This window comes from Ammospiza nelsoni, chromosome 8 (genome assembly GCF_027579445.1).
Source record: "Ammospiza nelsoni isolate bAmmNel1 chromosome 8, bAmmNel1.pri, whole genome shotgun sequence".
Lineage (NCBI taxonomy): Eukaryota > Metazoa > Chordata > Aves > Passeriformes > Passerellidae > Ammospiza > Ammospiza nelsoni.
The window spans coordinates 2,227,841-2,253,104 of record NC_080640.1 but is presented as its reverse complement, the minus strand read 5'-3'; the positions used below and the strand labels follow the sequence as shown (position 1 = coordinate 2,253,104).

General features: G+C 46.1%; 1 protein-coding gene across 2 annotated transcripts in view; it reads left to right on the top strand.

The window, feature by feature from the left end:
- The window catches only part of PTPRE (protein tyrosine phosphatase receptor type E), a 92,341-nt gene that overhangs the window by 50,566 nt on the left and 16,511 nt on the right, over positions 1–25,264 (top strand). For both annotated transcript variants that reach the window (XM_059477055.1, XM_059477054.1), the window contains exons 2-9: positions 10,839–10,948; positions 16,890–16,992; positions 17,209–17,282; positions 18,726–18,862; positions 23,556–23,646; positions 23,867–23,943; positions 24,051–24,087; positions 24,949–25,046. In XM_059477055.1, coding sequence (XP_059333038.1) covers positions 10,846–10,948; positions 16,890–16,992; positions 17,209–17,282; positions 18,726–18,862; positions 23,556–23,646; positions 23,867–23,943; positions 24,051–24,087; positions 24,949–25,046 — 720 coding nt within the window. In that variant the 5' untranslated portion in view covers positions 10,839–10,845. The remainder of the gene's footprint in view (positions 1–10,838; positions 10,949–16,889; positions 16,993–17,208; positions 17,283–18,725; positions 18,863–23,555; positions 23,647–23,866; positions 23,944–24,050; positions 24,088–24,948; positions 25,047–25,264) is intronic.

Here is a 25,264-nt window from a genome sequence, read left to right as displayed (position 1 = left end):
TTTGAATAGATTGGCTGCTCTTTGTGGCCTCCAAAAGCTGGGCTTAGTCAGAAGGCTGAGCTTACTCAGATGTTCCTCAGAGCTGCTGGGAAGGGGGGCCAGGGCGGGCTGGCTCCTCGCTCATGATAAGCTTTGCTATATATAAAACTGCGTGGCTGGCTGCTGATAGCGCTAATGAAAGCCTCTGTTAACTCCTTCAGCCATCAGCAGCAGGTACAGCAGGTGTCCATGGCTCTCCCCAAGTTGTTTTGTTAATTGGGAGCAAGTTTTTAATTGCAGGCACTCAGCCCTGCATTGCAGAACCGCTGCTGCTGCAACCCCCTATGGCAGTGATGAGGAAATGGTGAAATGGCTGAAAAAAGGGAATAAGTCCAAGCCCAGCTGCAGGGGAGAAGTAAAAAAAACCCACAAACTGAAAAGAGTCAGTTCTTCCTGCAAAAATGTCATACAACAGAGATTCACCTCAGGGGATTGATTACACGAAATATGGGGGTTTAAATATTGCAGGCAGCTAATTCAGCTGTTCCTGGAGCTGGAGAAAGGTTCTTTAGCTGCAGGAATCCTTCTGGAGGAGGTTTTGTTTTGCTTGGGAGCAGCTGGCTGAGAATGGCACCTGTGTGTGGAGTCACCTGCTGGCAGCTGGTGTGTGACACCGAGCGTGGATGGGGGGCAAGGTGAGCTTAGGGGAGTGGGACACTGGAAGGGGACCTGGTGCAGGGGTGGTGGCATCCAGCTCTGGCATCTGCTGTCCTGCTTCCCAGCTTGTGGCTGCTCTGCTCTGGCTGAAGCTGTTGTGAGGTGGGATTTGGTCTGAACTGCCCATCCAGATCTCCTGTTCTCCAGCATCCCTGGCACAGGCTGCCCTCTGCCCCCTCACACATCATCTCCTGCCCCTCACAGCCTCCCAAAGGCAGGGGTGGCTCCAGCCTCTTCCCAGATCAGCACTGCAGAGCCACCCCAGCTGCAGAACACCCAACTCCATCCGAAAGCCACTTTGTCCTTCCCTTGTCCCAGCCCGTGTCCCATCCCTGCAGCCACATCACCACATGGCTCTGGCAGCTCTGGCTGCCCATTCCCTGCTCCCCCAGGAGCCTTTCCATCCCTTTGCTGCTGAGCAGAGCAAATCCAGCACTTTTCCATCAGAGCTGGCATTTCAGAGCCAGGCTGTCACTGCAGTGAGGAGCTGTCCCCTCAGAGCTGTGCTTTGCTGCTGAGGCACAGCTGGGCACTGCAGCAAAGACACCAGGAAATTCTCTCTGGCCCTGAAAAGAGAAGAATCAGCTTCTCATGAATTTTGTGGTTTCTGAAAATACTTCTGGGTGTGTGGGGTTGGTGGTGCTGTGCAGCTGCACCTCACGAGTGGCCGAGCGTGGCTGGGCCTGTGTGTCCCTGAGGGGACATTCCTGCTGTGAGGGTGTTCACAGGGTCCCAGGACCAGGGAAGAGATGAGGATCTGACTCCATGTTTCAGAAGGTTGGTTTATTATTTTATTTTATATATATATATTATATTAGAAGTAAATAATATATTAAAATTATGCTAAAATAATAGAAGATAAGATTTCATCAGAAGGCTTGCAGGCAAGAAGAATAGAATTAATAACAAATGCTTGTGTATGACAGAGTCTGAGCCAGCTGACTGTGATTGGCCATTAATTAGAAACAACCACATGAGACCAAGCCCAGCTGCACCTGTTGCATCCCACAGCAGCAGATAACCATTGTTTGCATTTTGTTCCTGAGGCCTCCCAGCTTCTCAGGAGGAAAAATCCTAAAGAAAGGATTTTCCATAAAACATGTCTGTGACACCTGCTGCTGTGAACGCTGAGGGTGGGTGAAGGAACACATGGAAAAGTGCTGGATTTGCTCTGCTCAGCAGCAAAGGGATAGAAAGGCTCCTGGGGGAGCAGGGAATGGGCAGCCAGAGCTGCCAGAGCCATGTGGTGATGTGGCTGCAGGGATGGGACACGGGCTGGGACAAGGGAAGGACAAAGTGGCTTTCAGATGGAGTTGGGTGTTCTGCAGCTGGGGTGGCTCTGCAGTGCTGATCTGGGAAGAGGCTGGAGCCACCCCTGCCTTTGGGAGGCTGTGAGGGGCAGGAGATGATGTGTGAGGGGGCAGAGGCTGCCCGTGCCAGGGATGCTGGAGAACTGGAAATTCGCTGAGAATTGGAGATTGGGAGACTCCAAATTTTGAGATTTGGATGAGCAGTTCAGACCAGATCACCAGGAATGGGCCAGGTCCAGGCTGTGGTGAGGGATTGGCCTTGGGGACTTGTCAAGGACCTTTTCCAAATGAGCATTTTACAGCTCTGTTGGTTTTATTTAGAATTAATCCGCTTGCACTTGTGTAAGCACCTAAATAAAACATGACTCATTTAATTAATTACACTGAAATCATGGGACTGCACAACTTCACTTTAGGTAGGAGTTATTTTATCTCCTTTAATGATTATAGCCTCACTTCATGACACAACACAAATTAACCTTTGAAAAATAGATGGTAAGGGGACTTTAGCCTACTTTTTTGTGTTTAGAATTGGTGGGGTTTTTTAATAACAGAAAGAACTCCTGGAAATTTGTTGAGATTTTTGGGAATATTTAAACAATTTTTTATACATCCGGTAGGAAATAGTGGAACAGTGTCCTCACTGTATTGACTTTGGAATCATGTGATGAATGGATGACCACTTCAGAAATGCACCTGCTGAGTTTTGCAGGATATTTCCTGCAAAAGGTGGTCAGGAAAGTGCAAAAAACTGGCAAAAGAATTCTTCAAAAAATATTGGAGGGTAAATGTACATCTGTGAGAGAATGCATTAGTCATCCTGACCTCTTTTATTGCAGCATGAAAACAGCTCCAAATTTGAGAACAGTGCTCATCTCTCTCTCTTTCTGAAGTAATTCCTTCCATTTTTTTGTGTGCCCTTTTCCTAATGTGGTCACCCTGTGCTGGACACTGGGGAGGCCAACCTGGAATTCTGGGGGGCAGATTGGGCCCCTCGTGACAAGAAGGACATTGAGCACATGCAGGGAAGGGAATGGAGCTGGGAAGGGGCTGGAGAATCCCTGAGGAGCTGGGAAGGGGCTGGAGAATCCCTGAGGAGCTGGGAAGGGAATGGAGAATCCCTGAGGAGCTGGGAAGGGGCTGGAGAATCCCTGAGGAGCTGGGAAGGGGCTGTGGAATCCCTGAGGAGCTGGGAAGGGGCTGGAGAATCCCTGAGGAGCTGGGAAGGGAATGGAGAATCCCTGAGGAGCTGGGAAGGGGCTGCGGAATCCCTGAGGAGCTGGGAAAGGGCTCAGCCTGGAGCACAGGAGGATCCCCAGGGATCTTTTCCCTCTCTGGAATTCCCTGCCAGGAGGGCACAGCCGGGGGGTCGGGCTCTGCTCCAGGGAACAGGGACAGGAGCAGAGGGAACGGCCTCAGGCTGGGCCTGGGCAGGCCCAGGGTGGATTTTGGGGAAATTCCTTTATGGAAAGGTTTGTCCAGGCCTGGCAGAGCTGCCCGGGGAAATTTGGAGTCCCCATCCTTGGAGAGATTAAAAATCCATGTAGATTCAATCCCCTGCTTGGGCACATGGGACAGTGGTGGCCTTGGCAGTGCTGGGAATTGCTGGACTCTTGTCTCAGAGAGCTTTTCCAACCTAAAAACTTCCTTGATTCTGTGATGGAGTTTTTTGATCTGACAGCTGCCTATTCCAAGCCTGACCTGGGTAGTTTTAGATACAACAGCCTTGCATTGCTTCATTCAGAGCCACTCAGGCATGGAAAAGAAATCTCTCTTCTTTTTTTTCCCCCTTCATTTCCAGATCTGTGGGGTTGCAGATAAGCCAGATGTGCAACACATGAGCAGGCAGCGTATATTTTTTCCCAAATTAAGGCTGCAGAGTTCATTATGCTCCTGGTTTTAATTCAGTTTATGTCACAGAATATCAACACAGCTGCTTTGAGCAATCCTGGAGAGCAAAGGAAATAAAAGGAAAGGGATCCCCGTCACTCTCAGTGCTGCTGCCTCCTGGTGACCATGGAGTAATTGGGGTTGGAGGAGACCTTTGAAGCTCCAGCCCATTCCCCTGGCCCAGCCCGTCCACTCCTGAGTGCATCTGTAGAAACCCCATTGACTGAAAAATTCCCCCGCTGCTTTTCAAGTGGCAAAGTCACTTTGCAAGGGTGGCGTGTCACCAGCAGTGTCAGTTAATCCTGGCTGCTGCAGCCCTGTTAATGCACTGCTTAATCTGCTGCTGACAAGCTGTGATTTATGTTCCCGGGAGATCCCAGCCTTGCTAATTGAAATGGATTGGAGCTCGTGTTCCCCATCATGGGCTGGGTTTGGACACTCGGGGTGCTGGGAGAGACACACAGAAATAGCTGAGCTGGCTAGAATTTAAGAATTGGTGTTACAAAAGAGGTAATTTTTGTCTGCATTTGGGTATTTGTCTTTAAATATAATTTTTTGGAACAAATAACAGATTTGCCACATCTGCTGACCTCCTCTTCCATGGAAATCAAAGCAAATATAATAATTTGTCCACCTGAATTAGACACAAAGTGACTAAATAGGCAAGACAGTCTATCAAGCTTGATTATTCTAAATGGAAATTGATTTTACTCAGTTAATTGGGTGCTTTGCCTTGCTCGGTCTCTTACGTGTAAATGATTATTCTGATTTGTAATTTTTTAATCTAATTATTGCCATCTCTTTGAAATGATCTTTACCGAGGCTATTTGTGTAGAATACATAAGGAATTTTTACAGTCAGATAGAATTTTGTGGGCAGTTATATTAAATTATAGATCATTATAAAATTATGTATTTGTCCCCAAATTCCTTTGTTGTTTCTGAAGGGGTTGGAAACAAAGCTTGCCTGGTTTTTATTTGCAACATTGCAAATACGTTTACAGCAACACTGAGTGTGCTGTAAACAGTTCCATTAAATCCATAAATCCATGGGATTTATGGTGAAATTTAATGTTCACAATGGAAGGTTTTCTAATTTATCAGTGGCTGGATTTTGAGGAATGTTTCCCAAGTGGAGAGGTCCCTTCTTGAGTTTCTGCATTAAACACATGCACACACATCTCCACAAACTCCATTCCTTTATTTCTGTCTGGATTTTAGGATATTTTGAGTCTCGAGGAAGAATTACAAGGATTCAAAAATAAGAAAATGAGAATTCTATTTGTTTGGGTTTTTTAAAGCTCCCGAATGTTAAAACGATGTCAAGACACGGGACTTGATCAAACTTCTGCAAATTGGATTTGAGGCTCAGTGTCTAACTCCAAGTAACAGATGGTTATGGAATGGTTACCCCAAGAGGAGGAATTTTGAAAAATTCTGGTTCTGAAAAGCTGGAATTCTGGAATTCTGAAAAGCTGGTCCCAGCTGCTGGCCCATGCAGGGTGGATGTCCCTGGTGGATGAGGGCAGGAATCCAAGGTCCTGCTGCTCCACAGGCTTCGGTGCCCAAGGTGGGGATGGGGATGGAGGGACTGGCTGTGCTCAGAGGGGTCTGTGGGACCTGGCACCTCCCACAGCTGTTTGTTCATTTGCCTTGCAAACACGAGGAATGAAGGGTTCAACTCCAGCTGGATGGGGCTTGGAGCACCCTGGGATGGTGGAAGGCATCCCTGCCCATGGCAGGGGTGGGAATGGGATGAGCTTTAAGGCCCCTTCCAACCCAAACCATTGTGTGATTCCAATTTATGCCCAAACATTTTAAGGTAAGAAAGAACAACTGATAAATAGCTTGAAAGCCATTTACTTAATATATTTTATCACCTGCAACACTCAAAATATGTTTAGTTTCACTGCCTCAAGTTCCTAAAAGACAGAGAATATTTAACCAAATTGTAATTTTAGACAAGCTCTAAAACCGTTCATGGTTCCATCTTGATGGAACTTCCTGATTTCCTCCAGGAAAGGGAGGAGCTCTTCTCTTCCCAGGTGTTTTGTCATCGAAGGGAAGTTTTGAGAATGCTGCATGCATGGTGGATTGCTTGCCCTGATGACATAATGGGGCAATAAAGCCCTAAGCACAAATGAGGTCATGGGAGAGCAATTCCAGTTAAAGTGTAACCTGGCACTGCCAGCAGGGATGGGCCAGCAGGCACAGTCCCTGACTCCTCTAAGCCAGGGCTCCAGGGAAAAGAGAACAGCTGCAATCAGCCCAGCTGCAAGCGGGAGCAGCTCCTGGCCTGGGATTCCAGCCAAGAGGGAGCTGCTGTGCCAGCTCACCTGCTCCAGGTAAGGGAACCCCCAGGCACTGGGGCTTGGGATTCTTATCATGGAATCACTGAATGGAAGGGACCTTAGAGCCCAACCCATTCCGTGCCATGGCAGGGACAACTTCCACTGTCCCAGGGTGCTCCAGCCTGGCCTTGGGCACTGCCAGGGATCCAGGAACAGCCACAGCTGCTCTGGGGATCTTTACAGGGACCAGCAGGGTGTTGGGGTTCGTGGGTGGAAAGCAGGAAGAGCAGAGAGAGGGTGACTGTTGTCTCCTCATTCCCCTTTTGGTGTTCTGTTGGTATTTTAAATTAAACTACCAAATTTTTGAGGTTGGCACTTGCTCTTGGTGTGGCCTATGGCTTTGTCAGCCTGCAGTGAAAAGGCTTTTGTATCTCTCATTTTTAATTCTGTTTTCTGAATTGATGTGCTTATCCTTGCAAATGTGATTTTTGTAGCACTGAGAGGCTGGGGCAGGAAAACATAAATCCCACCAGTGTCTCCACTGTCCTCTGTGTTACCTGGGTTGTTTCTCTGATTTTTCCCTGCTTTAGGAGGATGCCAGGGATGGGTATCAGTTTAACCTGCTCTGAAGCAGCTGGTGCATCCTTGGGAAAAGGAGCAGGACTCAGATCTGTGGCAGGGCCACGTGACACACGGAGGTTTTGTTGGCCTATTTTCTTCTCCAAGCCCAGGTTTTACTCTTGAGCTGTCAGGTCAGATGAGGATTCGGTTCTGCGGCCAAAATAGAAATTAGCCATGTGTGGTAATCCATTAATCCCTGGAAAGAATGTAATTTATTCACGTTTTGGGGAGCTGGGCTGCAGGAGGAGCTGGCCAGGGGTGTCCCAGGCTGTCCTGATCCCATTCCAGCTGCTCTGGCTCCTTGAATCTGTGCTGCCCCGTCCCTGGCAGTGCCCAAGGCCAGGCGGGATGGGGCTTGGAGCCCTGGGATGCTGGAGAGGTGAAGTCCCGTTGGCCTATGAGTTGGTTTTTTACCCAGTTGAAGGGAGAAACTTCTGAGCTCCTTTCCTTTTTAAAGGGATAAAGGATGGTTTTGTCACTCCATCGGCAGGGAGCACATTCCTGTAGGAAGGTGTCCCACAGCAGCAATGAAGAACGATAAAAATCAGTGCATGGTGTTAAACCTGAGGTGCCTGAGCCATTCAGGATAGACTCATGGAGTCATTTCAGATGTAAAAGATCTCCAGGATCATCCAGTTCAAGCTGTGCCCCATCCCCACCTTGTCCCCACCCAGAGCTCTGAGTGCCACCTCCAGGGATGGAACACACGAGGATGGGCACACCCTGGAACACACGAGGATGGGCACTGCAACCCTCGCTGACCATGCCTGGCCACCCTTTCTGTGACAGAATTCCTCCTGATGTCCACCCTGAGCTTCCCCGGCACAGTTTGAGGCCAATCCTCCTGTCCCTTTGCTCCTTCCCTGGGAGCAGAGCCCGACCTGTGCATATCCAGGGAATGAAACTGAGTGTAGCAGGATATGAGTCGATAAATTCACTGTTTTTTGTTTTAAAGGCAGTTCCTATTTCTTTTTCAGGAGTTGCCCTACAGCAGAGCTATGTAATAATAACAGTTCGTCTCTCCCTGGATCTTTTCCTTTCCACTTTTATCAACAAGAGGCTCCTTTTGTAGCACGTGGTTGTCCTTCCCTGCTCAGCCCTGTTCTCTCAGGAGAGTTGTTACTATTTTTTCCTTCTTGTTTTACCAGGCTGTATCATGAACTTTGTGCTTTTGTGAGTGAGGAAAATGTGGGAAATGCTGCTGTGCCTGCAGCAGTGGGTTTTCTGCTATTTGTTTTTTTGGTTCAGAAAATGGTAATGTTGCAGGCCTGTACATGAAGTCCATAAATATAGATATAAATTATAGCTATAACAGTATAAATATAAATATAAATATAAATATAAATATAAATATAAATATAAATATAAATATAAATATAAATATAAATATAAATATAAAGTGAAATTCGTGGTGTTTTTGTGGGATTGCAGCTTGGGCACCTCCCCATCCACCCCAGTGGGAAGAGAAGGGACAGAGGGGAAATGGCCTCAAGCTGTGCCAGGGAAGGTTTAGATTGAAATTAGGGAAAATTACTTTGTGAAAAGGTTTGTCCAGCCTTGGCACAGCTGTCCAGGGCAGTTTGGAGTCCCCATCCCTGGAGGGATTTAAAATCCATGTGGATGTGGGACACAGGACAGTGGTGGGAATGGTTGGATTTGATGATTTTAAAGCTCTTTTCCAGCCTGAATTCCATCATTTTCTGCTTGTCCTGCTGAGCCCAGTCCTTTGCACCCACCTCAGCTTCAGCTTCTGGATTCCCTTGGAATTTTCCTCCTCCTCCTCCTCCTCTCTTCAGGAGCTGGAAATGCAAAGGGCTTTGGCCAAACCCAAAATCTCAGGATTTCTATAATCTTTGTGGCTGTGTTTATTTCTGATAAATTGAGGGACACCACAGCGTGTTCCAGCCACCCTTTATCACATCCCTGAGAATTTTATGAATTTTTCACATCCCAGAGAACAGATTCAGGGGTCTGGCAGGGAATGAGCATCTGGAAAACTCTCCTGACAGGGATTTGGAGAGAAGCACTGATGCTCCTTTCGCTTTCTGCTCTCCTGGAAACCTTCCAGCAACTTCAATTATTCTGTGGATTTTTTATTTTTTTTAAGGAGCTGGATGTATTTTAAGGATGAGAAAGTGAACTCAGAGCTGCCTTGGAAAATCAGCCCCTGCCAGGTTGGAGTACCCAAAATTCCAGTGGATTTCAGCAGCCTTTGCTGAGGGTGGGAAGCATCCCAGCATTCATCACCTCTTCCCTGTTAATTCCACTTTTATTCTGCCTTTATTCCACATTTCCAAATCCTCCTTCCTTTCCCTTCCCTTCAGTTCCATTCAGTGCTGCCGTGTGTCCCAAGGTTTCTAATTATAAATATAATATAATTATAAATAGTTAATTTGGGACATTTATATAATGCTCACAGTGATGCAGGCACAGTTTGCAGTGAGGTGCTGAACACAATTAAGGGTCTAATCCCAGGAATGGGATTGGGAAAGAATGGGATTGTAAAACCTCAAGAATGGGATTAAGATTGTAAGACATTTAGGGTGCTTAAATTAGAAATAGTAGTAGTAGAAGGAATTGAAGGAGTAAATTAGTAGCAAGCTGCACTGAAGGAAAAATTAAGAAAATAAAGTTTGTTGCTAATAATATCTTAAAATATTTTGTTATGTTATAATAAATAATATTTTTAATATTTTTATTTATATTTTAAAATATTTTTATTATTCTTCTTTCACTCATTGTATTAGAGAAAAAAAGCCCCATTGAGCTTCCCAACTGTGTATCCAAGAAATAGGAGCTGTGTGCTGAGCCTGAATTTACTCCTGGGTGTAGGACCAGGCTTTGGAGAGGCTGGGAATGACTGGGAAAATTTCACTTCTGAGTAACAGCTGTGAGAGTGGCACAAAGGTGGTGTGAAAGTTGTTGCCACAGGAGATTTCTCTATATTTGAGTTTATCCAGGATTATTTCTGGTGGATTATCCCACTTTACATGGAAAGGCAGGATTTTCTAATGGTTATTCTAATGACTGCCAAATTCCTGGGTTTTTTAGTGTGTTGTGAGGCAGGACTGTGTAATACCCCGTGGAAATGGAACTGTTAAATTCAGTGTATTACCCAGAAACGGGGAGCTCTGGGGAGCAGCAATTCCAGGGACAGGATTTTAGCAGTGGCTGCAGAGCCACCATCTGGATGAATCCTGCCACAAAGCAAAGGTTGTGTGAAATTGTTTCTAAATCAAGCAGGACTGGCTGGGGGCTGAGATGGGAGCCTCTCCTAATTAATCTGTTCATTAGGGATTGGATAAATCACAACAAATTAATAACAACATTTATTTTCCACCTCTATTTAGAGGGATTGAACCTGTTTATTTGTCTCCATCTGTGAATTTCCCTGAATTAAGAAACAGCACATTCTCATCACACTTTTCCTCCAATTTTCTTCACACTGGAGATTATTTTCTGGTCTCACCAAGGCTGAAATTGTGTGTTTAGAAAGGAGACTCAGCAAACATTCCCCAAGGAATTCATCCATGGAGCCCCTCACCTGTGGCTAAGGGAGTTGAGTGGGATCAGGAAGGCCTAAAAGTGTGTGTCAGAGGGACTCAGAGCTTTCTGCTGTTACTGGGCTGCTTGTGGTCAACAACTTTTCCTCTCTGTTATGAATTTTCCTCTTATCTCTGGCAATGACTCCCAGGATTGTTTCCTCAGTGTCCTCAGATGGCTTTTTTTATGGGGGGACCATTTTTGCCCTGATCTCTGGTGTTGTCTGTGAACCATGGCTGAGGGTTGCCATTCTGTTGCTGAATATTTGGCATCCACAAGTTGTATTTTCTTCTTCTTTTTGCATCAAAACTGAACATTCAGCGCTAAGGTGATGGAGAGTATAAAACAGGGTTTAAATAAATTTAAATTTCAAGCAGACATTGCTTTTACTTTTAGCTTCCTTCTGCCATGAGGTGGAATAAAAACCAACATGATATCAATTTGACCTGAATTTTATATCGATTTATCTCTGCTTTGCTTCCTTGCAGGTCCAGGATGGAACATTCCTGCTCGCTCCTGCTGCTCTGTGTTAGTTTCATTCTTGCACGAGCCCTGCCGCCCAATGGAACAGAGCTGCCCAAAACAACCACAGCCACCAGTAAGGAGTGACCTAGGGGGCAGGATGGGCACGAAGCCAAGGGGGTGTCCCTGGGGGCTCAGTCCTGGATGTGTCTGCAGGACTTTGGCCCCACTGACGCAGTTGTGACGGTGCCAGGTGTCCTCTGGGCTTGGTTGGCACGTGGGTGGTGTTGGGGTTTCACTTTCTGTTTGCTGTGGGAGGGGAAAGCAGGGCAGAGATGGGGGAGCTGCAGGGCCCGGGAGCTGCCAGGGCATCTGGGCACAGATAACAGGAAATAAAGTTTCATTAGGCAGCAGGATGGATAGATTGAAACACCATGAGGAGCCTTGGGACGTGTTCTGTGTTTTCATGTAAAGACTCAAGGAGGGTGTGAGGTTTCCTGTGGAGGGTCCTGCCAGGTGAGAAACAGGAGAGTTCTGGTTCCAGGAGCTGAGAGTGATCTCCTCATGATCCCTTGAGAGGGCTGCCCTAGAACAGAGGCTGGACAGAGTCACAGAACAAAGCAGGGATTTATTCAAAGCATCTCCTCCATGGATGCACCTTGGGCAGCACCAGAGCCCAGCCAGGGCTGCACCCAAGATGAACCAAAATGGCCCCAAAATGCACGGCCGGGCACGGGCTCTGTCCCTGGGATCAGCTCTGCTCCATTTGCACCTTGCAGTTCATTGTCCCATCCCAGCTTTAGCCCTGCAGTCCCACCCTGCTTGTTTTTCTCTCTGCAGCCCACGGGGTTTGTGCTCCTGGGCTGAGATTTGGGTCATTTGTCCTTGGTGCCCAGCTGGAGCAGGAATTGTTTTGTGTCCCTGCTCTGTGCACAGAGCTCAGCATCCCCTGATGTGAGCCCAGCCCCACACACTAAAGCAGCACAGAATGGGAAACATAGAAAAGCCAAACCTGAGGCATCACTCTGGGCCACCACAGCACCTCACATTCATCCTCATTTCCGTTTGCAGAATTTCTTCCTCCTCCCAGAACCATGTCCTGACACTGCCAGTCCTGGGGAGGGGCTTGTTCAGGGAATTTGGGGGGTTTGAGGCAGTGCCCAAGGCCAGGTTGGACACTGGGGCTGGGAGCACCCTGGGATGGTGCAAGGTGTCCCTGCCATGGCAGGGGTGGGCTGGGACAATCTCTGAGGCCCCTTCCAGCCCAAAGCAGGGAGTGAAGCTGCTGATGTCCCCTGTGAGCAATGTGACCACGTTTTGATGAGTGTTCAGGTCACTGCTGTTGACACCCAGTGCTTCATAGAAGGCTGATTTGTTGCTTTATTTGCTTTTAATCTATTGTGAACTTTACACCCCTGGGGAAGGAGAGGAATCAAATGCCAGGCTTGGCTCATGGCCCCTTGGATTGTTTTGGTTCTTGGTTGTAGTAATTTAAATGGAAATAGGGGAGTTTTAGGTATTGGGAAGAAAATGAGGCTGGGCAGAGCAGCTGTGGCTGGCCTGGATCCCTGGCAGTGCCCAAGGCCAGGCTGGGCACTGGGAGCACCTGGGACAGTGGGAGGTGTCCCTGCATGGCTGGGGTGGAACAGGATAATTTTGAGGGTGTTCCCATCCCAAACCAGTCTGGGATTTGCTGCTGATCCGGGTGTGAGCATTTGCCTTCTCCAGACTCTGACTGGGGCACTCCAGAGCTCAGCTGGGAAAGGGAGGTTGGGGCACCAGGGGCTCCCCATCCACCAGCAGTGACAATCTGAGTGTGGCTGTGCTCCCAAAAACCCCAAATTATTCATAGAAAAGAGGCTTTAGCCGAGTGTGAATTTGCTAATTAATCAGTTTGAAGTACTGTCAAGTAGGTTTTGGTGCCTGCTTCTTGTCTGGCACCTGGAGCTGTAGAAAAGCAAGTTACTAATATTGGGCTGAATATGTCAGAATATGGGAATTGAGAAGGGGAAGTCACTTGTTGTTTTTATCACTTCCCAGAATCTTAAAACAAAGGGAGTTTTGCCATCAGTGTTGTTCATCTTCAGAGCTTAATTCCAAATTGTGTTGGATTTAGGTCTGATAATGTGGATAAGAGTAATCTGATCATCCCTATTTTAATTAAATCTTAATTTCAGTGATATGATTCAGAAATGATTGGTGTGACTAAACTGTTTTTCCTAAATATCAAAGCCTTGCTGGCTCTGCAGTGAGGAAGAATTTTGTCTGACAGGCAAGTTAGGTGCACCCTGAAAATTACATTGCTGCAGAAAGAGAACCAAGATAATTGGATTATCTAATAAATTTGATAGCCATTGAATTAATACAGCATTTTAAAATACAAAAATAAAGATTTTTGATTGAAGCATAAAGAAAACTCCATTTAACAGACTATGGAAAGAACTAAAAGAGCCTAAAAAATCAGCTTTCCTTTTGCATGCTAATTTGATGTGTGATCCCAAAAGATACTTTTGATCCTGAAAGGAATAGGTATAAATGATTTCATGCCATTATTTGAGCTGCCTTGATTTTTTCAAAGATTTGCTGAATTACAATGTCAGCTTTATTCTTATTTAAAACATGGTTACCTTGTCTGCATGGGTTGATTTTTAGCACTGCTGCCATTTTACCTCCTACAAGAACACCCTGAAATTGCAGCCATGAAATTGCTACCTTGAAATTTCCCTTTCAGAAAATGAGAATATTCTGGGCCTTACTGCACTGCCATTTACTGGAAATTTGCCCTGATCTTTACTCCAGGTATTCAACTGCATTAAATAAATATAAACAAGCAAACCACAGAACGGTTTGGGTTGGAAGGGAGCATCTAGTTGTGACTTCCAAGCTAATATTTATTAGGATTTGCATAAATAAATGTATATTTCTAGTAGAGATCTCTTAATGCTCCCAGATCCTTGTTACAGAGTGTTTATTCATGATATTGTCCGTGAGCATCCCGTAACTCTTGGTAATTCAAATATTTGTCAAATATTTGTAAGTTCCCCAGGATTAATCATAGTCTCTGGATTGTTTTACTTCCTCTTGTGTTTTTACTTGTGGAGTTGTTGAAATGTGCAAGCAGCCTGGGAGCTGCAGTTGTAAACCTTTAAATACCTTTCCAAATGTTTACATTCCACTGCTATTTACTCCATGAGGGCTCCTGGTGCCTTTGAATCCTCCCAATCCCTTCCCATCACTGATGTCTGAGCCTTCAGAGGGGATGAATTTATTAGAGGAGCTGCTGGTTAAAAGGCAGGAAAATGGGGCAGCTTTGGGGCTCCTGTTTAGTGCTGGTTCCAACTTCCAACCAGTCAGTGGCAATGTGAAAATAAGATTTTGTGTCTCTCCTCTCTGGAGAGGTCCCAGCCAGGACACCGTGTCCAGCCCTGGGGAGGAGCTGGAGCTGTGGGGATGAACCCAAATGTTCAGTGGGGAGCAATGAATGGGAATGAACCAAAATGTACAGTGGGAATGAATCCAAATGTTCATTGGGATGGAGGAAGGGCTGGGAGAGCTGGGATTGTTCACCTGGAGAGGAGAAGCTTTGGGGTGACCTCAGTGTGGCTTTCCAGGGCCTGAAGGGGCTCCAGGAGAGCTGCAGAGGGACTGGGGACAGGGATGGAGGGACAGGACACAGGGAATGGCTCCCAGTGCCAGAGGGCAGGGATGGATGGGAGATTGGGAATTCCTGGCTGGGATGGAATTGCCAGAGCAGCTGTGGCTGCCCCTGGATCCCTGGCAGTGCCCAAGGCCAGGCTGGGCACTGGGGCTGGAGCACCTGGGACAGTGGGAGGTGTCCCTGCATGGCTGGGGTGGCACTGGGTGATTTTTAAGGTCCCTTCCATCCCAAACCATGGTGTGACTCTGTAACACCCAGAGGTGGAACTCCCCTGGGAGGCTCGTGGTGGTGATTTCATGGAGAAAATGAGGCAGCATCAGGAAACTGAGCTAAGGAGAAGGAACCTGGCTCATTTCAGTTGGTATTTAAATGCCAGAGGGATTCTCTGCAGACACTCAATTCCAAGAATCAGTTTGCAGAGCAGAACTTCAGAAATAGGTGGTTTCAGGTCAGGGGGTGGAGGGGTGACCTTTAAAGGTCCCTCCAGGCCAGGCTCAGAGTGTGTGGCTGCAGTGCCAGGGGGCTTGGGCTGGCTTTGCCCACGGGATTCGGCTCTGAGGTGTTCAACTCACATTTACTGCTACTGCTGGTTCAGCTGCTCTTTTCCTGGCTGGGATTGAGCTTTCAGTGTTTGCCTGGGAATCACTTCTCCACAGACACCCCAAAAATGGTGCAGCAACTCTGTGAAAGGAAGAGAGGGGTGATTTTTTAAAATTTTTATTGTGTAATTGTCTGAGGGAAATTTTAACTCCCTCGTGGTGCAAACTTGTTGTTTGCCCTCTCATTGTCACGGAGCTAAAGAGAACCAACACAAACCCCCAAACCCTGGAGCATTCTGGCATCCTCAGGGTGACATTTCTAATCCATGCAAGTGGCTGCATTTTGTCTGTCTGTGAGGGACAAAACCAGGGATTTATTTTTTTGTGTGTGTTTGTTTCCTTGGCAGCCTCGTCTCCCAGGCAGAGCTGCAGAGCACCCACAGAAGGTGTTGGGTGCTTGTTCATCCTCACCCAGCCACTCCTTCCAGGAGTGATTTCCTGAACCCCTGCCAAGCTCCTGACTGCAGTTTTGTCATGCCTGTCACTTTTATCTTTATACACCACCTAAAAGTCATCCCTCATGCCTTTTATTGCCGTCCCTGTCTCTGGGTGGTGATGTTGATTTATGGGATCTTTTTCCCTGTGTGTCCTGAGCTCACCTGTGCCTCTCCAGGAATTTTCCCCATGCCCTCACACCCCGAGAGTTTCCAGCTGCTCCCAGCATTCAGGTGGTTTTGTAGCCATCAATTCTGGGTATTTGTTTGATCCACAGGAATCCTTTCTGGATTATTGCAGGTGGTTCTTACTCCTAAATATTTTTTTTTTTTAATCCCAGAATTGTTTGGGATGGAAGGGAACTTAAAAAATAATAATGGCAGGGACACCTTCCACTGTCCCAGGTGCTCCAAATCCTGTTCAGCCTGGCCTTGGGCACTGCCAGGGATCCAGGGGCAGCCACAGCTGCTCTGGGAATTCCATCCCAGCCAGGAATTCCCTCCCAATATCCCATCCAACCCTTCTGTCAGTCAGCTCTCAAAGACCACTGTAGGAATGGCAAAAAAACCCCACTCCTTAAAGTGTGTAAATGTAGTTTAAACGAGAAAAAAAATCTGAAATACCAGCAGCAGCAGCAGAAATTGCCTTAATTTTGGAAGAGTGGTTGTAGGGTTGTGTTTTGCTTGCTGAAGGTTCAGACTGGGAGTTTGGCTTCCTTAGATAAAACATGTTGGGTTGTTAATGATTTTAATCTGTTCTGTATTGAATTATTCAGTAGAAGGAAAAGGTTACAGAAGCATAATGAAAGTGAAAGGTAAAGAGACACTTCCACAAAACACTGTGAGCAGAAGGGTGAGACTCAGAGCTTGTAGCTGATATAACAAAGATGTTCTTTCATCTCCATTCTGAGAAAAATGTCATTATTCCTGCTTGTTCTTATATTTATGTAGAATTTCAGTGAATAAAATCTCTTAGAATTTCAGTGAATAAAGTCCCTGTGAAAGGTAGCATTTTCTGTATGGCTATGTAAGGTGGTAGAGAAGCAGCTGATGTACATGAGGACACTGCAGCAAACCTTGTAATGGGCTTCAAATTCAGCTTGGTACATTATAGCTGTTCAGCTTTCTCTGATTACAGGGAAATTGAAAAATATCTTGGATTTTCTCAGCAGTAGTGGTTTGATTGTGCTTTTGACGAGGGAGAAAAAACCTAAAAAATAATAAAAATTAACTTTCAGTTTGAGCTTTGCCTGTGCCAAGTAATTGTGAAGCTTATAGTAAGCAGAGACAGATATTTGAGCAGAATTTTTGGTGCCTTAAGCACAGTTTTTGTGCCAGATGAGGCAATCCACAGCTCATATTCCACATTTCTTGTTCCATCCCCAGACTCCACCGAGGAGAACACCTTGCACAAGGAGCTGCTGACTTCCCTGCTGATCCTGGTGCTGGTGGTGATCATTTTCGTGGTGCTGGTGGGGTATTTTTTCAGGTGGGTGTTTTCCTGTTGCTCAGCCCATCCTCTCTCTGAGCCCTCCCACGGAAGCAGAAGCGAGGCAGAGCCTCGTGCCTGCGCTGCTCTCCCTGCCAGCATGAACAGAAAGAGCCTCTCCAGGATTACACTGTCTGTAAAAGGGGCCTGGGGGGAAATGCTGCTGCTTTGCCCTTGCCAGAGCTGTGGGTTGATGTGGTGCCTCTGTTGTTGCAGGTTCAGGAGACACAGGAAAGCTGTGGTCAACTCCGGGGACAAGAAGATGCCAAATGGGATCTTGGAAGAACAAGGTATGGGCAGATTTGCTTTCAAACTCTCACTTTTATTTCTGTCTTTAATTCAGAATTACTCGGTGTTTGCTTTTGTTTCTGATATAAGTGACAGGGTTGTTGTTAAAGAGAAAATAGTCTGAAAAAATACAATCACAAATGGTTTGGGTTGGAAGGGACCTTACATTCATCCAGTTCCAACCTTGGTGCCATGTGCAGGGACATCTCCCAGCCCTTGGCTGTCCCCTCCAAGCTGGCCTTGGACTGGAGATCCATATTTAGAAATCATCCTCAAGCAGTCTATGGAAAATGTTAACTTTCAGTTGCTGCTTTGAGAAAGGTTTCACTTTGTGATGTTTCTGTATAAAACCTCCCTGGGCTCTTTGGAGATGTTTTACCCGGGTGCCAGCTGAGATGCACATTTGTGACACTGGGATCTTTGTATTTAGAGAAGGAATTGCAGGATTTCTTCTTAAAATGGGGGAAATGTCCTTAAAATGGGGGAAATGTCCTTAACGCTGTGATCCTTATATCTGGAGAAGGAACTGCAGTGTTTCTTCTTAAAATGGGGGGAAAAGTCCTTAACACTTTGTGAATGCACTGTGTGCTTTCTAAATGTGAGGCAGGGGTTGAGATGGGGCAGTTTGAAACCAGAGGCACCAAAATAAAACTCTCTGTGGAGTTCCAAATGTGAAGCCAGAGGCACTGAACTAAAACTCTCTGGGGAGTTCCAAGTGTTCCCCCCTGGTCTGAGTTGTGCTGGGTTTGTTTCTGCCCATGGGGAACTCCAGGTTGGCTCCTCTGTGGGGCCCAGCTCAAACCTGGGCTGGACAAGTTGTTCTAATCACAACCCAGAGGAAAAAAATGATGAAGTTAAAGATAAAATAATCAATCTGTGGTTTGTGTCAGCCCCACTTGACCATGTGTGAAGGGATGAGTGAGCTGAAGAGGGTGACAGTCAGAGGAAAAGCCAAAAACCTAAAAATACCCATCAGCTTCCTGCTGGGGTGTTCCTGTGCACAGGGCAGCAGCTCCTCTTGGGGCACAGCTTCTGTTGGCTGCCAAGTTCAAGATAAATTATTTATTATCATTATTATTAGCATTATTTCCCCTCAAAATGAAATAATCTGGCAGCACCTCTTTGGTGATAGGTGCCAAAAGCTGTCCTTGCCCTGTCAGCGGAAAGAACCTTCTCCTTTTCTGAATAAAACTTGGTCACTTTTAAATCCAGTGTAAACAGAGCAATCATTCATTTCACCAGCACTGGTTCCTCTTAATACCATTATGCTCTCAAAGCAACCCCTTGGCCTATGATTTGGTGTTTTAATTTCCTCTAAATCCCCTTTAGCACCTCAGGGTGTCAAGGCCGCAGTTTGCTTTGGCCTCTCTCAGCAGCAGGGTGAATTTGCAGTGGGATCTGTGCTGTGGCCGTGCCTTTAACACGTGCTGCCCTTGTGCTGACAGAACAGCAGCGGGTGATGCTGCTCAGCAGGTCTCCCTCGGGCCCCAAGAAGTATTTCCCCATCCCTGTGGAAAACCTGGAGGAGGAGATCCGGATGCGCTCGGCCGACGAGGGGAAGCTCTTCAGGGAGGAGTTTAATGTGAGTTTATACACATGGATGGTTGAAAATGGGGGGAAAACCAAAATATCTGCAAGCATTAATAATTCTGTGAGTGGTGCATGATTGGTGCTGTTCCTACAGGTTCTGTCGTGTGTGGGGACCCTTCATCTGGGTAAAACCTGGAATTTTTACTGATTTGTGATGCTGAATTGGTATTATATGAACTGTTTGCCTCTTGCTAGCATTTTAAGGAAGTCTTGAGTGTTTGCCTGAAGCTGGAGGAGCGGAACATTGAATATAAACCTGTTCAGCATTGATTTTCATGATAGTGCTGGAGGGGTTTGGGAGGATCTGGGTGTTTCACCTCCATAGGAGGTATTTAGAGAAGACACAGTGCAGCCTTAATATTGCCCTGGTGGGATTTGACTTCTTTTTTCCTGATAATTTGACTTTTTTCCTGATAATTTGACTTTGTCTTGGTGAGATTTGACTTGTTTTTTTCCTGATAATTTGACTTTTTGCTCTTGGTTGCCATCCCAGCACTCCTCTCTTTGCAGCAGAGTTTCTGTGAGGTGTCAGCTCTCAGGTGTTCCTGTTGAGCGTGGCCTTGGGCAGGATTTTGTGGTTGTAGGGATGAGCTGCACCTGGAGCCTGTGCTGAGCTCCTGCAGGATTCCTGTGGAGAAACACAACACCAGGAGCCTGAGTTTGGGGCTTTTTCCAGATTTTTTATGAGTTCTCTTCACTTCCCTCCAGAGCAGAAGCAGAGCAGGAGTTTAAATGTCAGGCGTGGATTTGTGAGAGCCAAGGCACGTGTTGATTAGGCAGGCTGTTGAGCTACCTTCTTAATTGGGAGCATATTTAGAGCTGCAGTTTGGCTGATGGTAAATTTAAACCACAGATTTTTGCCTTATCAGACAGGGAGCATTGTAGAAATTCTCGTAAAGCTGAAAATGAAAGTGAGGACCGGCCTGACACAGTGTGTGCTGGTGAATTTTGACTCTGCTGATGAATTTGCTCTGAGGTTCAGAGTGAAACAAACCATCTGTTTGCATTTTTAAACCCCTCTTTGCTTTGGTAGTGTTCTGCCCCATGCTGTGAGCGTGTGGGATTCTGTCCACACCCAAAAACCTGGGCTCCGATCCCCAAAAATGAGCAGTGGTGGGGTTGATGCTCAATGTGGTTTTTCCCTATGGCTGGATGAGGTGTTGGCTCCAGTTTGGGAGGGCTGGAAGTGTCCCAGGCCAGGCTGGACAGGACTTGGAGCAGCCTGGGACAGGGGAAGGTGTCCCTGCCATGGTAGGGTGGCACTGGGTGGCATGAAAAGATCCTCCCAACCCAAACCATTCCCTGATTCTCTGGTTCTGTGCCTCAGCGCTGCCCTGGGGATGCTCCAGAGATCTCTCCCCACTCCACACCCCACATGTCAGGGGCCAGGCATCCCTGGGAGAGCAGATACAGGAGCTCCAGGGGGAATTAGGAACAAATTTGGGCTGAAAATGGTGAGTTCCGGGAGCCAGGCACATGCACCAACCTGAGTTTGGTCCCAAGTGGTTTTTTGGTAAAAAGAAACCAGACATTAAAAGATGAAGACACCCAGCAGGGAGAAAAGAGTTTTGAGGACAGTTCCTGACTTTGAGGACAGTTCTCTTGGATTTATGTGCTAATGGTGTTCTCCAGCAGCTTTGATTTTGTCCTTAAAGCCTGCATGACCCTTAAGTGTCCATTGCACCCCTTGGACACACCAGAACAGCTCCTTCTTTTTTGTGATTCCTTTGTGAACACTGGGCACTGGAAAGATTGTGTTCCTTAACAGGAAAAAAAAGGAAAAAAAATTAAAATTGGTTCCTTTCTGTAAAGCCCCAACCTCTGTTGATCATCCTTGGAAGTTTGGGATTATCACCTTGATTTTCAGATTAATTACTGAAAAACTTCCCCAAGAGCTTTCTTTTGAAATTTGAATTCTGGCTTGATTAAGACACCCCCGTGGCTCCTCCAGTGCTAAAAAGGAGGAAATGTGCTGATACTGAGCCTCTCAGAGCTCCAGTGGGATTTTGGGGTCACTGCCTGGGGTGGGGACAGGGCAGGGTGGGGTGGCACGGATGAGGCAGGACCAGTCAGCTCCTCGTGATTTGGGGTGCAGGGAGGGTGGATTTGGGAGGAAGGATGTGCTGAGGAGCAGCAGGGTGAATCATTCACATCCTCCCCGTGGGTGCAGCAGGAGCTGGGCTCTGCTCTGGGCTCAGCACCCACCCTGGGCGCCAGCAGGGCTCAGCAGCAGAGACCTGGCCAAAATTAATTCCTTTTAATTAATTCCTTTCTATGGATTTTTCATTTCAGCCCTGACCCCCCCCAGCACACAGGAAACCCTGCACTTGTGGGCTTGTCACAGATATCTTTTATGAAAAATCCTTTCTTTAGGATTTTTCCTCCTGAGAAGCTGGGAGGCCTCAGGAACAAAATGCAAACAATGGTTATCTGCTGCAACAGGTGCATCTGGGATTGGTCTCATGGGGTTGTTTCTAATTAATGGCCAATCACAGTCAGCTGGCTTGGGCTCTCTGTCTAAGACACAAGCCTTTGTTATCATTCCTTCCTATTCTATTCTTAGCCAGCCTTCTGATGAAATCCTTTCTTCTATTATTTTAGTACAGTTTTAATATAATATATATCATAAAATAATAAATCAGCTTCTGAAGCATTGAGTCAGATCCTCGTCTCTGCCCTCATCCTGGGACCCTGTGAGCAGCGTCACAGTGAGCTTGGTTTGCTGGGGCTGTTGTGGCACACGGAGCTGGGAATGGAAAAGAGGAGGGTGAAAGAGGGCTGAGGAGGAAAGCTGCTGTCAGGAACATCCAGAACTTCTCTGGCTGTTAATTGAAAACTGGGTGCCTGACTTGAGGTTTGAAGAGATTGTGGTTAAAAAGATAATTATTTCATAGGGTCACAGAATGGTGTGGGTTGGAAGGAGCTCAAAGTTCATCCAGTTCCAACCCCTTGCCGTGGGCAGGGACACCTTCCCCTATTTCTTTTTTGGTTTTGTGTTTCATAATTAACTTTAATCAGCAAAATGGGCTGATAAAAAGCCACGGGCTTCATTCACATGAGGAATTAAGCAGTCTGACAGCAGCCTTCTTCCTCAGCCCTCTTTCAGCCTCCTCTCTTTTCCACTCACAGCCCCACAAACCAAGCCCAGGAGTGCAGGGTGGTGTTCCCTGTGTGCTGGGGGTCAGGCTGCCTGTGTCCCCTTTGTCCCCCCGTGTCCCCCTGTGTCCCCCCCGTGTCCCTGTGCAGTTCTGGGGGATTCCAGCCCTGCTGTCCCCAGCCCTGCCCACGTTTGTCCTTGCCCAGTGTGACTCAGCCTGGCAGGGGTGGCACAGGGGGCACAAGGTGCTGCTGCCTCCCCACGCTGCTGGGATTTTACCTCACTGGGCTCCACCCTGCTCCACTGGGGCTTTTGGAGCTCAGCTTGAGGAACTTCCCGAAATCCACTTAAAAACTTCTCAAATTCAGTTCTGCTTTGGTCCATTTGCAGTGGCAGCATCTCAGCTGTGGAGGAGCTCACACTGGGCACCTCCTTGCCTTCATCTTCACCCTCCTCTCTGTTTTTTCCTTTGGTTTATTGTCCTCCACGGCTGTTGGGTTATTTTCAAGCCAGACTAAATTTACCTGCACTCAGAACTCAACTCACGCTACATAAAAACCCTAATTTTTATGGGTTAAAATGATTTTAACCCAATAGTAACAAAATTGTTTTATTATAATAAATAGTATAATAATATTATTTAATAATAATATGCAATAATATTATTTAATAATAACATGCAATAATATAATTTAATAATAATATGTAATAATATAATTTAATATAATATGTAATAATATGTATTATATTATATTATATTATATTATATTATATTATATTATATTATATTGTATTGTATTGTATTATGTTATATTATATTATATTATATTATATTATATTATATTATATTATATTATATTATATTATATTATATTATATTATATTAATATATTATGTATTATATCATACAATATATTAAATAATATGTAATATATTAACTTTATATATTGTATTGTAAACATTATAATATATTCTAATAATAAAAACAATAATATAATTATAAAATTATTGTTATTTATAATATAACAAATATATTATTTGTATATTTATATATATTATTTATTAAAAATATAAATATATAAATATTTACATATTTGTATATATACAAATACATATATTTTGTATATGAACTTTTACTAAGTATAAAAATCAATATAATAAATTTATATTGATTTATTCTATAATTTATTTTCCCTTCCTCCTTTTCAGCAGGGCTGGGCCCTCAGGTGCAGAGCTGAGCAGGATGTTGGGTTTGTGATGCCCTCAGCGGTGGATGGGGGCTCAGCCCAGCCCCTGTGCTGCCATCAGTGCCTCTGAGTCACCGTGGCAGATGGCAGCTCCAGGCAGCAGCTCAGAGTTGAACAATTTGCTAAATAACTGTGATCTCGGAGGGAAGACATTCCTGCTCTCTCCCCAGCTGCTGGGCTCCTTGTCTGGAGTCAAACCTGCCAGGATAGAGAGGAATTAAAGTTACTGGGGGGGAAGAAGTTGAAATATATTCAGTTTTGTTGGATGCAAATTTTCCCTAAGGTGTCTGCAGTCAAAATTATTTGTTTTCTAACCCATTGACTTTATTTTTTTTTCCCAGTCATTAACGTCTGGATATGTGCAGGGAACGTTTGAAATGGCAAATAAGGAGGAAAACAGGGAGAAGAACAGATATCCCAACATCCTGCCATGTAAGCCATTCACTTTGCTTTTAAACCAGACAATTCATTTTGGCACTGAGCAGCTGCTGGTGCTGCTCCCGTCCTGAAAATACTCAAATAACAACAAATGCACTGGTCAGAAATGCTGCTCATGTGGTTTGGGAACTCTGTGCTTTTCCAGCCCTCCTGCTTGCAAGGAAATACCATATTTCAGATTTAATAACTGGCCAATGTCCTTCTTTTCTTTCAGATGATCATTCCAGAGTGATTTTGACCCAAATTGATGGAGTCCCACCTTCAGACTACATCAATGCTTCCTACATAGATGTGAGTTGAGGGCTGCCCACAGCTGGCCAAACTTTGGCCATTAAAGAAGTCTCTGCTTTACACCTTGGCCTTTCACCTTCTAACTGCTGTGGCATTCATTTCCACAGGGCTACAAAGAAAAGAATAAATTTATAGCAGCGCAAGGTAACTCCTTCTCATGTCTCTCTCCTCTATAGCTCAGGGCTGAGCACATTTAATGGTAGATGTGGTGGAGAGGTTGTTTTGAGCTGCAGGTGGTGGTTGGGGGGGGCTGGGTTGGGAGGTTACAGCTGAGATGAATTTGAGATGAGTGTGAGGTGACCAGCTGCCTCCAGGCACTTCTGTAGGTTCTGCCCTGGCAGGGGCTCATTTCCCCATCCTGACCCTCTCTGCTGGAAATAGTAGTTAAAGTAGTGAAAAGATTAAATGATATTTAAGATTTAATGTGTTAGAGACTATTCCAGTGCCTGAAGGGGCTCCAGGAGAGCTGGAGAGGGACTGGGGCCAAGGGATGGAGGGACAGGACACAGGGAATGGCTTTAAACTCACAAGGGGTGGATTTAGATGAGATTTTGGGAATAAATTGTTCCCTGTGAGGGTGTGGAGGGGCTGGGATGGAATTCCCAGAGCAGCTGTGGCTGCCCCTGGATCCCTGGCAGTGCCCAAGGCCAGGCTGGACACTGGGGCTGGGAGTACCTGGGACAGTGGGAGGTGTCCCTGCCCATGGCAAGGAGTAGAAAGTAAATAATTTAAATGGTCTTTAAAGTCCTTTCCAACTCAGACCATTCTGTGATTCTGTGAGTGGTATTTCAAGAGAGGAGATTCCTTCTAAAAATGTACATTTGGGTGCATGATGATGTAAAAGAAAAGAAGAGGGGGGGTTATTTAGTACATAAATATAGAAATTCGGTAGATTCCAAAGCTGTGCAGGTGTAGCAGACACAGCTGTGGGTGGGTGCCCAGGGTGTGGGACTGCTCTGGGATCTGCCCCATCCTCTCCTCAGCATTTCCCTGTTCTGTCTGCAGGACCCAAGCAGGAGACAGTCAATGACTTCTGGAGGATGATCTGGGAGCAGAAATCAGCCATTATTGTCATGTTGACCAACCTGAAAGAAAGAAAAGAGGTAAGGAGCTCTCACCCTGCCCTGGATGTCCCTGTGCTCCAAGAGCAGTTCTGGCTGCCCAGGCTCTGACCAGGTGCATTTCTCACCACTTCCTGCCCTGGCCCCTGTCAGCACAGCTGAGTTTCTGCTCCAAAATGCAGTTTTCATTTCTAAAATACCCATTTATGTCAGGTGATCTCAAGGAGAAAATTCTGATGGCCAGTTGTGCCCTGCATAGC